This window comes from Stegodyphus dumicola, chromosome 10 (assembly GCF_044657685.1).
Source record: "Stegodyphus dumicola isolate Sdum_Otavi_A_Nest chromosome 10, ASM4465768v1".
Lineage (NCBI taxonomy): Eukaryota > Metazoa > Arthropoda > Arachnida > Araneae > Eresidae > Stegodyphus > Stegodyphus dumicola.
In genome coordinates this window covers 157,655,649-157,671,589 of record NC_140777.1, presented here as the reverse complement: position 1 = coordinate 157,671,589, position 15,941 = coordinate 157,655,649, and the positions used below count along the sequence as shown (strand labels likewise).

At 36.3% G+C, this 15,941-nt stretch overlaps 1 protein-coding gene across 2 annotated transcripts in view; it reads right to left on the bottom strand.

The window, feature by feature from the left end:
* Positions 1 to 724: 724 nt before the first annotated feature.
* The window catches only part of LOC118188552 (glutamine synthetase 2, cytoplasmic-like), a 140,742-nt gene continuing 125,525 nt past the window's right edge, over positions 725 to 15,941 (bottom strand). For both annotated transcript variants that reach the window (XM_085825740.1, XM_085825739.1), the window contains exons 5-7: positions 13,751 to 13,878; positions 11,403 to 11,602; positions 725 to 1,492 (exon numbers count right to left, since the gene is read on the bottom strand). In XM_085825740.1, coding sequence (XP_085681866.1) covers positions 1,204 to 1,492; positions 11,403 to 11,602; positions 13,751 to 13,878 — 617 coding nt within the window. In that variant the 3' untranslated portion in view covers positions 725 to 1,203. The remainder of the gene's footprint in view (positions 1,493 to 11,402; positions 11,603 to 13,750; positions 13,879 to 15,941) is intronic.

The window sequence follows — 15,941 nt, the reverse complement described above, 5'->3', positions numbered from 1 at the left end:
CCTTTTTTTTTTTTAATTTTTGGGCACAATTTAGCATTCTCAACAGTATTTTAGGCATCGTTGAATTTGTAAACAAGGTAATACTTAATTAAATTGTTTATGTACAACTTATATTGGATTTTTTATCCCGCAACAAATTTTTAGTTTTATTTTAATGTAATTTCACTTAATTATCTTCTAATTTTGGATATCAATGAACAAAATTCTTTGTAAGGTTCACGCAAAGGAATGGCAACACAAGGAATTTTTATTTTGAAATTGTTCTCTATATCCGATCTTGCCGAAATGACTTGGCAACGTTGGAAGTAATTCGTTTTCGAATTCCTTGTCAATAGAAAAAAAAAAAATCACAAACTGAACTTGTCATTCATTCTACGAAGATTATAAAAAGTATAAAAATTGTTCAAGTTTTACATTACAGATCCCTACCATTTCCAAAGTCAGAATTATTTTAATAAACTTGTTTTGAGAACCTTTATGATTTATCTACATGATATTACCTTGTCCACAAGTTGAACATTTAGAAACAACATTTTAAGGAAAAAAAAGCCTATAACCAATATTTTTGCATCCTGCATATTACCGTATATTATTCCTAAAGTGTTCAAATATTATGATTGTAAAGAATATGTGAAACAAAATATAAAAAGCAGCCAGAGCAGATATAACATGAAATGGGATTTTAGTGTTTGCTAAATTTATGAAGCAATTAAAGAAATCAAAATTTATCACAAAATTAACATTTAATATACAGCTGAGAATACATATTTCACAAATATAATAATATAATCTGATATTTCTAAGGCACTATACACATTTGTTAAATGCGGTTGTTTCAATATTAATGCTTTTCATATAAAATTAGATCGAAAATAAATTGCATCTTACTTTCACAAAGCAAGTTTTATGATATTATATGTAAGCACAAAAATATATATATTTACTTAAAATTTTTCTTAATAAATTAAAAATTTTTTTTTTTTTTTTTTTTTTTTTTTCCTCCAAATTTTAGCCCTCAAAATGCTTTTAGTAAAAATACTCGCACAGAATTTTTTTCAGACTAAAACTGGCAGTGGAAAATTTTAAAACCGCTCTTTTCAACAGTTAAATTTTAGGAACATGAAAATACATGTTACACGAATGTATACTGGAGTTATACAAAAATTGTGGAATTCCCAGTTTATTTCGTAATTAATTAAAACTCTACTCATTCAAACAGATGGTTCGAATCATGACATCAGCAACAGCATATGGGTCGCAGTTTGAAGATGGCCTTCTGTCTTCCAAATAACCCATCTTCTTTTCTGCCACTTGGCGAGGTATCCGAATACTGGCACCTCTGTTGGCAACACCGGCTGAGAAATCATGAATACTGGATGTTTCATGTTGTCCTGTAAGTCTCCTCTCGTTGTCTTTACCTTGTTTTGGATCATATGCCTGGATATGGCGAATGTGTTGACGGGATAGTTTTTCAATAGCTTCTTCAATGAACCTGAAATTCAAATGAAATTCATACTTATTAAAGAAATGTCGATTCTGAAGGCAACATTTTTTCTAACTGCAGTGATAGTCATAGGTTTTCGATCATGAAACACTTGACGATATAGTCACTTTCAATGAAACACAATAGATGTGCATTGCTTAATCGGATTCTACAGAACCTTAGTATTTGGCAAGAAAATACCAGAGATTTCTTTAAAATATTATTCAAAAAGCTCTGCAAAGGGTAAAAATATTGATACACACTGCTTTAGGTAATTTGATACTACGGAAATTAAATACTGAGCCCCATATAGTGTCATTCTATAAAAATTAAATCTGGATAATTTATATTTTTAGAAAAATATACAGAATTACTGATAATTCGGCGAAACACTTAAAATTTATAACAAACTATACAAGAGATACAGAATTTTATTTTACTGAAGGAGGTAAACTCATTAAGTTTTGTTATCATTATTTTACGAATGCTCAATGTGATCACCTTTCTTCACATGATACCCTCTTACCGCTAAAAATTAATACATACTTTATCTCCAGCGTGATTCTTAATTAAAGCTGCGTTCACATCGGTCAGTCGGTGGGAAAAGCGAAATGCGGAAAAAACCGCTTTCCGGGGACGTCCAATTCACATCTAGGCGGGAAACGCTTCCTTCAAAAAAGTTCTTATAATGTGCACACTGGATGGCTCTTTATAGCGGAAATTTGGGGAAAAACGGGAATTCTTGAGCCATATTTTGGCTTTTTATGGTTATACTTTTTTTAATTAAAATGGATCCCATTTCTGCTAGATTAAAACTTATTTTACTTCTTGTCTTACGTAGGAGAAGCAAAAAAAGAGAGGTTTGTATGTAATATGTGAGAGATGACTGTAGCAAGGAAACAAAAGTAATTTAATTGAAGAAATGCTCTTGAATGACATCGAAATTTCTTTTAATTACTTTCGCATAACGCCTCATCAATTTCATGAATTTTCCAAATGCAGGCCACTAATTTTTGTCAAAATATCTCATAAAAGAATCATTTGGGAGATAGGAATAGGATACCCCAGAAAAGAATCATTGTATTTATCTAGTTCTCCCCCCTTTTTTTTAAATTAGCGGGCACTAGCCATTTTTAGGCTTTCGCCACTGCTAAGGCCAGAAGTGGTGGTCATTTTATTACGAAGGCATCTAACAGGCGGCCAAAGTTACCTCCTATAACGAGATAGATAATTTACATCCATGCCTTCTCCGAGATTCGAACCCAGAACTTTCGGTATCACATAGGCACCCCTAACTACTATACAATCTGGGCGATGTAATTTACTTTATTTAGGAATTTTGTTGAACGATAATTAAAAATTCTTAATTTGCATATTTCGATTTTAGAGAGTGAATTTTTCATGGGTTAGAACACCATAAAAGTTTTTGCATAATGTATGACTTCCCTCAATGCAATTGGTTTAATTAATGTAATAAAAATTATATTTTGTTTAAATGTATGTAGGATTTATAGGAATACCAAACTAAATATCACACTTGCATAAATGAAGTAGTTACCTAAAACAATTTAATAAACAGAAATTTAACAAAAAGTGTTTTAAAACATTCTGCCTTATGTAAGTATTTTTTACCTTAAATGTAACTAATTGCTTCAGTTAGTCATTCATATATTAATGAAGAGCCATATAGTCTAACGTGTCATTTTATAAAATCACTTTTCTCTAAAACTCATTGAAGTAACTGCAGTTTATATAATATTTCTTTTTCGGTTTTAAAAACTGAATTCCACAATTAGTAAATTTATTAACGCTTATTCAAGTGCGCTTTAAATTAATGAAAAATTATCATCAAGATTAAACCTCTGCCAAAGTTCCTATATAATTTGTCTGAAAAGTGGTCATGCAAAAAAACAAAAAGCCATTAAACATGTGGAAAACAAACAAAGCCATTAAAATGTCCAGAAGTATTCCATAAAATCCTCTTATATCTAATGTTGAATTTTGTTTCAATTTAAATGTCACATACTGGCAAGCTTGCTCTCTGTATAAATAATAGTTTTCTTAGCTTTTTTTTAACAAATGGTTTACTCGTCACCAGTTGTTTGAAACTAAGAACTCACTAATTTTTTTTAAATTAGTTAAAACAGCAACTTTAATACCTTGTCGCTTTTGTTAGTCTGACGTCAACCGAATCAGATCAGAACAGTCAAATCATCTTATGAATGGTGCCAAAGGCTCGTTGTTGTAAGAAGGATAATGCACATAGTGCCGCTTAGAAGGCGAAAATGACGTTTATAGTAATGAAAAATAAATGCAAACTTCTTGCGCACGCGCGGGCACGCACACACACAAACACACACACACACACACACACACACACAAAAAAAAAAAAAAATCGCGGCAGTAAAAATTACGTGTATTCATTCGCACCATCATCAAAGCTGGAAAGCAAGTCCCGAACCTACAGCACACGTACCTTGTACCATCTAAAATTTTATCTCAGTGTCTCGCGTGGAAATCTTGTTTTCAGACTTCACCTCCATGAAACCGTAAATGCACAACACCCTGAAGGAAGCATGCAAATAACATGAAATTTACAACATGCATTAGGGGAGGTGAGATATGCAAATGATTAGAATTTCAGCGCATCACACATCACGCGCACCTGTGGCGCCACTTCAAAGCGCTATTTAAGGCTTGGAGTTTTCGACGATTTTGAGTTCGGCAATTGAGTTTTTCTTGTGGGTTTTTCAAAAAAAATGATCAATTATGCCTCGTAGTAAACAGTGATCATCGTTTGATCAAGTATCCGAGTTCGACAGAGGAAACATAATGGCCTACCGAGAGTACGGATTATTTTTCAAGGAAATCGGTAGTCGTGTTGGACGAAACCAAACAATTGTAATGCGGATATGTGACCGTTGGATGCAGGCGGGTACGACGGACCGACGTGTTCGATCGCATCCACCTCAGTGCACCACTTCACGTGATGACAGCAGCATTGTGCGCATGGCAGTGACGGATCGCTCAGTCACATCACGAACCACAGCACAGTACATTCAGTCTGTAACACATCATCCAGTATCTAAGCGTACCTATTCGACGCCGTTTACAGCAGAGTGGTCGGTCCGCAAGACGTCCATTGCTTCGTCTACCCTTGACGCAGAACCACAGACGTCTCCGCCCTCGATGGTGCGATGAAAGAAGAATGTGGACGGTAGAACGGAATGAAATTGTCTTTACTGACGAGTCACGCTTCTGTCTGCAGCACCACGATGGTCGGCTTCGAGTCTGGAGACACCGTGGAGAGAGGATAACAGCTGCGTTATGCACCGCCACACTGCTCCTGCACCGGGTATTATGGTATGGAGCGGTATTGGATATCACTCTCGCACTCTTCTAATAAGCATTGCCGGTACTTTAAACAGCCAGCGTTACATATTCGAGGTGTTGGAGGCTATGGGCAAGTCCTAAAAGTAAAGAAGGACAACTGTCCATGTCCTTCCTTACCTTCAGGACTTGCCCACAGCCATATTTCAACAAGATAATGCGCGACCATGGCACGCATTGTCCAAGGGTTCTTCATCAATCGCCAGATTGAATTGCTTCCCTGGCCGGCTCGCTCTCCGGATCTTTCGCCGATAGAAAACATGTGGTTCATGGTTGATGAACGATTGATCCAGACTGCATCCGAAGCTGCCACATCAGATCAACTTTGGCAACGTGTGGAAGCTGCTTGGTCTGCTGTACCCCAAGAACACATCCAAAGTCTCTTTGAATCAATGCCGAGGCGTGTGGCAGCGGTGATCTCCAACAATGGCGGCTACTCTGGCTACTGATTCTGGAAGGATTGATTGGATTATTTAATTATGGCAAAGGCCACGAAGGCTATCTGCCTAAAGGGAGGGATGCCTTCGTGGAGGACTTTCTAAGGGAAATTGGCTCGTATACACGTTACACATGGGGAAAAACACGAAAACGCCCATGCAGCCAGCCCGTTCGCGGGATTCGAACCTCGGACCGAACTACCGGTGTTCAGAGTCTTTACCGCTCGGCCGCTGGTGGGCCTGATTCTGGAAGGAACCACACTTCACAGTCTATAAATTTAATCATTTGATACTTGGTCAACATGTTATCTACTAAATAAATTTTGTTGTGATATCTCTTGTCTTTCTTGGTGTTACAATTTGGGTTACCAGCAATGTATTTGTGTTACTCTGAAACTAGCGATAGATTTTTCTGTAAATACGTTTTTAAAAACACCAACCAACACCATCCCTGGTGACACTTAAATCCAAAAATCTTTGACTCTGGAAGGCAACGCCTTATCCATTAGGCAACAAAAGCCTTAAGTTGATGTAGATTTTAAGTAAATTCAAAATCTGGGGTATCAAAATCCAATATTATTTTCTCGCAATAATATACTGCTTTGTATATTATTGTATATAGATTATTGTATAAAAATTATCAACCATATTTCATTTATGGTTCATATTAAGGTTTATTACGCTTAATAAACTTGAGAATTTTCCTTTAAACAATTGATTAAGATACTCTTAAGTATTTAAAATTATCATTTGATATTTTTGTAAAAAAAAAAAAAAAATCAGACGCCCAGACGATATTAGGGTTAGGGGAACGTATTGAGGTATCGAAGAGCCTGGGTTCGAATCCCAGAGAAGGCATGGCGGCAACTGTTCCTTCCTTCATAGGAGGCAAAGGTGGCCGTCTACTAGATACCTCCACCCCCCCCCCCAAAAAATCCAACCAACCACTTTTGGTCTTAGGTGTGGTCAACGCTGAACAGGAAAGTGCCAGCCATTAGATTTTTTTAAAAAAAGGAGAGAGATCTGAAACTGAACGCTGAAAGCAGCGAAAAGTTGAAGTTGAGTGAACTCGAGTGATCTCCGGTTGACTGAGAAGTACTCATTACTAAGTTGTTACCGCTTTTCGCCCGAACGCGTTATCACATTGGTGTGAACTGGCCTTTGCACAATTTGGTAAGTGTTCAATTTCGGTGTCTGTAAAGGCAAAATGCATTAGATTTTTTACTCTTGTGCATTGTGAGCACGAGACAGTTTTCCCAAAGGATGAAAGAAAGAAAGAAAGAAAAAAAAAAAAAAAAAAAAAAAAAAGAAAGAAAGAAAGAAGAAGGCATCATTTCCAAGGCATTCCGTAATATATTAGCATTCATTTAATGAGGTTCTCATAAAAATTAATACTGCACACCTTGAATTTCATTATTTCTTTAACAAAATATGAAGTTTATAGATCCACAGAAAAACTATTTCGCAAATTCTTATCGAAGACGATAACGAAAGGAATATTATTTTATAAAATATTTGTTTGGACTTGTTAGGAGTACTGCACAGGCAGTAAAGTGGTTAGTGACTCAGACTGCTGTACCGAAGGATCCGGGTTGGAATCCCGGACAAAGCATGGATGTAATTTATCCGCTCCTTCATAGGAAGCAACGGTGGCCCAGCTGTTAGGTGCCTTCATAATAAAGCGACCACCGCTTCCAGCCGTAGTGCTCGCCATTGGAAATAATTAAAATTGGTAGAGAGCTTTAAAAAGAATCTCCAAAAAGACTTCTTGTCCTTCTGCAACTTTTTCGAAGTGCATAAAAGCGGCGTTCCGTTTCAAAGGTTTCGTCCAGGAAATGCTTATCCGTTAACTAAAAAATTTAATCATAATAGGAAAGATCACCTTGGTTAAAAATAGTCTGCAGGATCGATTATTCACCAATCAATTAATGTTAATGCATCTGCAAGTATAACTATAAAAATCGAATGGAAGAAACCGAATAGTGTAAAATAAAGTAGTATATCTGGACTTCATCAGTATAAGTTATACTGCCGAATGAAAGTATATCCGCTATTTTCCACAGTTGAAATTTATATCAAAAGCGTCCAACTAATTATTTTTTTAAACAGCTCAAAATGTCATACTTAAGAGTATGTAATGCCATATATTACATACCTGTAATTTATCAATGTCACTCTAAAAATTTCCCAAGAAGGAAATTTCTATGTTTGGAAAACGTGAAATGTAATAACGGAAATTGTGGAGATTTCTGTTTGTAAATTTTATTTTTAACACAGCATTCTATTCGATTTGGATATCTATGTCGTATGCATCAATTTTGACTAAAACTTCCAAATGAATAACCAGTTTTCCTTTTGATTCAGCAGCTTGCCAAGAACATAAAACCTCATGGCTAGATGCTATTAGTAAGAATTTCATATTAAGATCGTTCGCGAAAATTTTTATAAGCGAATTCCCAAGAAAGTTTTATAACGAGTTCTACGTTTAAGGTAAATACATTAAAGTTTTCCAGCTAATACTATAATCTATAAGATAAGTGAGTTTCAGAACCGTATTTTGCAAGGCTAAACGAAAATTCTAAAAAACTTTTGAATGTTATGTGGACCATGAAATTAAACATAAAATATGAAGCGGACCCCTTTTAAAGGTGGGGGGGGGGAATAACGAAATAATGATTTCCATTCCATTTTCCAAATAAAATGCGTACACTGTTTATATATTTACAATGTTATTTTACTATTTAAATTTCTCGTCTATCTTTCTTAAGACGATAAATTTAACGTCAGAAAAGTCAGGACGTCACGAAAAAAATCTCTTCTGAATCCATTTTAAATCAATTTTTCAATCCGTTTGGGGTTAGATACCTTATTCTGTCAGTGCATACAGATGTCAAGAAAAACATCCTTTAGATGAATTCGAGACCGCCAAAATGATTATTTTCGTTGAAATACGATACCAGAAATTTTTCGCGATTATAATACTTCTCTTTATTTCGTACAAGGAAGTAAAACGGCGAGTTAAATATCAAATTTTAACCAGATATGATAAGTTTATCTGAAACCAAAATTAGGCTAGGAAAGGATGTTTCGTTAGAACTAAAGATTTTTATTATGTTAAACTGTAATTTTACTGCACATATTTCCGGCTTCTATCCTATCAATAACAGACGAAATTTTTTTTCCATTTTAAGTGAAGATTTTTGACTGCAAATCTGATTTTCTTTTTCTTTGACTTTCAGCGAGAAATATTTTTTATCTCTTTTTTTTTTTTTTTTTTTTTTTTTTTGTCATTTTAATATCCACAATCTTGCCAAAGAGAGAATAGAATTCTCTCCTGCTGCAGCCTCTCCAGTACTATTTAGATTTCTTAGTCGACAGCGAATCAGAATGCTTCTTTATTTAATTTTCTTGCCAACTCAAAATCTAACAGCGGAACAGTACTTAGTTCTCCTAAATTCTAATTTAGCAACCCTGGACATCTTTAGCATGCTGATGCAAATGCACCTTCATTTTGAATAGGAAAATGGCCACTACAGTATTTAGTATGAGTATTACTTTGAATAAAAATTAGAATTAATTTTTGCCAATGTAAAAATTAAAACACTGATAAGACTATTTAAAATGTATTTTAGTTGTATTATATGTTTCTATTCAGTAACTTTTACTTAGTCACTCTTGATTCTTATTTTGACATATTGTTCCGCAATATACATTTACTGTTCTTCATAGCATCAAGGCATTTCTCTCGCATTCATTGAAAATCAAGATCTAAATTCAGAAATTAGATTTATTTTGCATTTTTTACATTTCGGCATAGGAATTTTATTCAAAAATGTGTGAGAGAGGAAATGTGATCGAACTGAACTGCTGATAATTTTATGGAAAATAATTCCCCTTGAAAAGTCGGGAACATTCTATGGTTTTTCTTGTTAAAATTTTTTAAAATTTTTCGTTAAATTTCACACATTAAATCTTTTGCTTTCTACAATTAGTAAAACTTTTACTAGGTTTTAAAATTTAAGAAAAATCTCTCATTTTATTAGTATTTTCTTATCATGTATTCCAGTTTGAGAACCGCTAGATTCAGAGCCGGATTAAGACCTTCAAGGCCGTAAACGCTTAAAAGATGCTGATGCCCTCACATATCTTACACCAATTTAATGGAAATTTAAGCCAATTTTTTCTTTATTCCTTCTTTTTGTTGATTTTGGTTTAAGGTGCACCATGCATTCCGTGGAAAAATCGGCAATGGCAAAATTTTTGGTAACCCTTTTCCTGAAAAAGAACCTTTTGTGATTCCTTCTTTCCTTGGTACCCTAAGCATGTACTTACATTGCTTAATGGTTAATCCAGCTTTGGATGTACTACATAAAATTTAACTCTATACTCCAAACTGAGAACCGCTGTAATGCTCTTCATTCGATCAACAACACTTTCTACATGGTTCACCGTCATAAAGATACTGCTTTGATAATTTTGGATTAAATCCAACGAAACAGCAGTCGGGAATAATTTTTTTTTCTCATTTGTGCTAAGCATTTTCAAAAGCGATATTTAAGTAAAAACCTATTTTGCTGTCTCAACTACTAATCTGTTAAATAAGCACAAACTATACTGATAGCTTAGGCTGTTAAAAGTGATGAAGCCTCAACACATTTAAAGACAAAAAAGGAGAGGATTAAAGTAAAATATAGATACACACACTGGTCAATGAATTAGAAACCCAAGTTCAATATTTTATTCTACCACCTTTTGTACGGATAACTGCTCTGATTCGTTTAGGCATCGAGTTTACATGCTTCTGAAGTGCATTTACGTCCACTGGCTATTCAGCTTTAGATTTTGTAAATTAGATGGAAAAGCAGACTGGTGTCGGATGCGTCTTTCCACCATATCTCAATACATTTTCTATGAGGTTAAGATAGAGGCTATGCGGTGGCCAGGGAAGGTGTTGGAAGTCAGGCTGATGTTCAGAGAACCAATTTTGAACACTTCTGGTACGATGTATAGTTGCATTATCGTCCATGAAGTATCCGTCGCCACCAGGGGAAAAATGCAACATTTCAGAATGCACATGATCTGCTAGTATACCTAGGTATCTCATGGCTGCTTCGAGGAACACCACGGCACCACTTCAATGCCAGCAGCACATGCCCCATATCATGATACTCCCACCAGACCCTTGCACAGTGCGAGTAAGGCAAGATGGCTTCATGGGTTTCTCGCCAAATTCGACGTCTACCATCAGTGCAAAATAAGATGCAGCGTGATTCATCCGACCACATTACTTGTTTCCAATCCTCAGATGGCCAGTGTCTTCTTTCCCCACACCACTGCAGACGAATTCTTGCATGTCGGGCAGAAATGAGTGGTTTTTCTCACAGGCACCCGATTATGCATTTATATCTTCTGCAATTCTCTGCGGATGGTTCAAGCTGAAATCTGTTGGGAAGAGCCTTGGTTGACGATCTGTGTCAGCTAGAGCTTGTTCTGCCGTACAATTTGTCGGAGACGACGCCGATCACACTTTTGGAAAATTGTGTTCGAACCACAGTTACGTCTTCTAGAGAAGGACTGTGGGTTCTAATTCCAGCTTTTGAAACTTTTCACATGGCTGCTTTTGAGAACACAATGAGATATGCTGTCTTCGAAATCGAGGCCCAATCTAAACGGGCACCAACAATAAGCCCTTTTTTCAAATGGTGAAAGACCTGTCTTTTTTTTTTTTTTCCTTCATTTTACTTTATTCATCCTAAATTCAATCAATCAATATCTTTTATGGAGGTCTGTGGTGTTTTTGACGCAACGTTGCCGGCTTTTGACAAATAAGCCAACATGGGCGCATAGCGAAGACATATCCGGGTGGCACGCTTACACCTTACTTATATTAGCATTCTCTAACCACGTGCAACCCACGTCATAAAAAATCAATTTGCATACGTCATCCCTAGCACCGCATTCAAATGAAAATCTCGAAAGTTTCCAATTCATTGGTCAGTATGTGTATCACCAGGAATCAGTAACTTAAAAAAAAAAAAAAAAAAAAAAAAAAAAAAAAAAAAAAAAAACAGTGTTCTCGTTTTCATACGTACTTTAATCCGCCAGGTTCTCGCATCTGTTTTGTACTGAAATTGGTATGCGCTCCAGCTCCATTCCAGTTGCCAGGCATGGGTTTGGGATCGAAAGACACAACAACGCCGAATTCTTCAGCAATTTGGTGTAGAATAAATCGTGCCATCCATACTTCATCCCCAATAGAGGTACCTTCACAGGGTCCTACTTGAAATTCCCACTATAAAGAGGAAAACACACATTAAACGTTGACAGTGTTTATATATAGAAACTAGGATTTAACAAGATAAAGCGAAAAAAATTTAATCTTAGTTTCTATCTTAATTCTTAAAAAATACGTAGTCAAAAAAGTTTCCCTAACTTTAATTTGGAAACAAAGGAATGAAACGCACTGCAATGTTATGTATATGCTAGCAGCTTACGAAACATCACTTTTATACACTTGCTCACAACTGATGGCGCACAGGTTCACAAAATAAAAAGAGAATCCAGATGCAGTTCAAGCCGTGAAATGGCTAAGATACTACAAAAGTGTAACAAAGGAAGTGCGCGCAGGAACCGCAGAAAATAAGGACTGAAGCATCATGCGGAGAGCACGTGACACCTGTCCAACAAACGCTGTCTTGAACTTTCCACAAGCCAAACAAATGTGGGATTGCAGAAAAGTGCCTGCCCATCACCATCAGACTCATTTGTTGGCGAAATTGTTAAAATGGTGCGGTAAAGCAGACACACAGTTCCAGACGTACTTTTATCTTTCACACAGTTTATGAACGCGACATTTGCCCATGAACGTTTCAACCATCGGAAAGCGTGCTCTAGAACAGTCCAGAAACACCTGTCTGATTAACAGAAATTCGAGAGAATGAGTGTCACACTAACCAACCTTCTGAGTTATGAGGCGCAAGGTAAATGACTTTTAATCATGCATCGCCGTGGGTTTCGACATGAGTATGCCACAATGATACGGAATCAAAAATAGAAAGCACAGAATCGAATAATCCTGCATAACTATTAAGCAAAACGTTCAAGATGATCGGCAGAAAAGTGATGGCATTAACTTTCTCAGAATGTTAATGGACTATTATTGGTTGATTTTATGGCACAATGGAATGATTATGAATACAGCTCTTTATGAGAAGGCATTAATGGGCCATAAAGGAAAATACATGACGTTGACGACGACACTGCAAGATAAGGTTAGGTTATTCAATTATGGCAAAGTACACAACGGCTATCTGCCTAATGGGAGGAATGCCTTCGTGGAGGGTTTTCTAAGGGAAACTGGCTCGTATACACGTTACACATGGGAAAACCACGAAAACACCCACGCAGCCAGCCCGTTCGCGGGATTCGAACCTCGGACCGAACTACCAATGTTCAGCGACTTTACCGCTCGGTCGCTGGTGGGCCCCACTGCAAGTTAAAGTAAGGCGCATATCGTTGGCACAACGTCGTTGACTTGTTGCAAGCTGCTCCCAACTCAGCATATAACCAGCACGTGGGCCGTTCGGAAAACTGAAGAAACGTTGACAGAATACGCGATTTTCAAGTGACGACGAAATGAAAGACAGTTGTCAAATGGCTTGAAGACCACAATCTTATTGCATGTTATGATAAATTCTTGAATGCTTTTGGCAATTATGTCGAAAAATTAGGAAATGTTGCATTCGGGAGGGAAAAAAATGTTTTTAAATCTTGACGTAGCTCTGTATCTAAGGAAACTACTTTTTGGCCTACACTTTTAATTTATACACTAAACTCTCGATTATCTACTTTTGGAGATTATCTACACATAATCTGCCAAACAGGTACTTGATGAAAAACTAAGTTTTTTGGGAGGAAGAGACCTCCCGCAAAGTCCCGAAAAGACGCAAATGATTTCACATTAATAAATCTCACTGTTAAATCAAATTGGGCCTCAAAACTGGGGAGGAACTGAACGAAGTCGTATTGTCACCTGTATGGTGTTCAAGGCTCTAGCCAACAACAGGCACTGTCCTGTTCTCCTTGCCACGATAAACTGCCACGTGGCGATAAACCTCCCTAAACGAGCACCTCTGACAAATATCTGTGAAAACATAAATATTCATAATGAACAACACCTCCACAAGATGACCATCTCTAGAACTGTGGCCAGTCAACTTAGAAAGGGTTCACTGTATTACAATTAAGAACACATATTATTGACTAGAATTTTGAAAAATTATTAAATTGTTTGCTTTCATATGCTTAAAACTAATTTCGATCACATGTAAAACTGCTGATTCACCAACCTTAAGTTGAATTCTTGAATAATTAATCTTTATGTATATATATATATATATATATATAACATTTTAGAGTTTAATTTTTAAAAGCATCTTACTTGAGCGGGCATGACTTCAGCGTTTGTACCGCCAATAGTTATGCCAGCATATAAGCAAGCTCTGTAGTGGGCTTCAACTATGTCCCTTCCATAGGCTTTCGTCGCTCCAATACCGCAGTAGTAAGGACCTACAAAAATTGTGAAAGAATGAATCGATAATTAAAACTTGGACTTTTTTCATTAAATTATACATCATGCTTCAGAGAATTATTTTATTTATAACCAAAATAGGAACATGTATTTGAGAATAGTAATAAGTAATTGCCGCTATAATAATCATAATTTCGGTCAAGGGTAGATGGGTCAAATTGACCGAAGTGGTCAATTTTCAAAACGTTACTGGCATCTTTTTGAAAATTGGCCTTTGTTCGAAAAGACAGAAATGTGCTCTGATATAAAGACATAAAAAGTACACGGCATTATTACGAAGTTTCAGCTTATACCACGAAGAATGAAACTTTCATAAAGATGCCGGAAGGTCCATGCTGAGGTCTTGGCGAATAGTCACTGACTTACATAAATGTGCCAGAATCTTTACGACTGGATATAGTTATGAAATTGTCGGGGTGCTGGGACATTAAAATTTCCTGCTTTTATACTATGGAGCAAAGAATTAGATCGAAAAGTTATGAACTTCCGATGAGCTGATGACGGGTTCAGACGATGCGTTTAGTACGTTTATCAACAGCTTATGCTTCTTTTGGGAGGCGGTGGAGTGTTATTACATATTTTTCTTCCAAGGATTTTGTTTTTGGCTCACGAATCCTATTATTATGATTAATGTTTCATTCGTTTTTAAACCATCTATACCAGGTGACGAGGCGGCGCTACGCCACCAGCGTCTCAGAAAATTTCTCCAATTCCGTACCTCCATCCGCCCCTGACTTCGGTAATTATTAATTACGCTTTCCCATTACAATTAAGTGGCATGCAAACTTCAGTGGATATCCCAATTTAGAGTTATGTACGAAATTAATTATATTCTTACTACAGATATGCTAATTCTCTCTTAAAAACTCCCAAATATTTAAGCTTTTTCAGAAGTACTACCACAAGCTAAAAAATAATTTCGACTTTAAAAATATTGCGTTCACTTATACGTGCAGTAAATTTCTATGTAATGTTCTGTTTGAAGGGTTCAACTAGTTTCAAGTTACCTGAAATATATTTTTATCTCTCCGATTTAATTTTAAACTAGCCACGTGCTTATGAAAAGGCATTGCTTATGGTAAAACTACCTACAAACAGATAGTTTTCATACATATATTTATATAAGAAAAATAGGAAAGTCACCACTGGACTTGTTAAGCATGGGAAGGATTTCTGCCAACATATAATGATGGCAGCGCGAAAATCTATCTACTGTAAGTACTTCAAATACACATTGCACATAAGAAACATTATAAAAAATCGCGTAGGAACTCGAACTTGGGGCAAATTACCATAATGCGAGTCGAACATAATCAGTCAGCTATTAGTCGATCAGAAATTTTGCCTCGCAGTAAATTTCGCAGTTTCGCAGTAAATTGTTTAAAATTGCTGTAAAAGATGTAAATTTCATGCATTCATCGGGAATGGCCAACACCTATTGAAAATTGAGCTGCCTAATTACACAGACTGTTGCCTAATTCACACGAGGGAAAGCGATTTCACACTCGCAAGAATGAGGAAGTTCTGTCCCAGTTTTGCGGAGAAATACCGTACGACGCATTTGAGGGTCTCTTACTCTCTTTCCCTACCATCAAACCTTTCCAAACGATTTCCGGCTCACTATTATTTTCAGTGACCCCATGCCGTATAGACACTATACATTTACAAACGCCTAAGCCTATTCATTCGAAAATGGGCCGCACAGTAAAACAGTCAACAGAGCCAACCACTATACCGATCGAGGGAGGGCGTTTCACAATAAACAGTATCCGTATTTGTACTTATATACATAGAAAAACAGGGGGAAAAATCTTATCTTATTCCATGGGTTAGTTTTCATCAATTCCATTCCCTTGATCACTGGCGGAATCATAGGAATTTTCAACTGGGAGTGTAAATTAATTATTTCTTTTTTTTTTGGGGGGGGGAGGATGTAGAGGTTTTAAAATTTTATGTAAATGTATGGTAATTAGTTTTCATCGCTTTACAGTATTTCGGCCTATATGAAGTTTTAAAGGACGTTCTACTTTTGTACCACAGG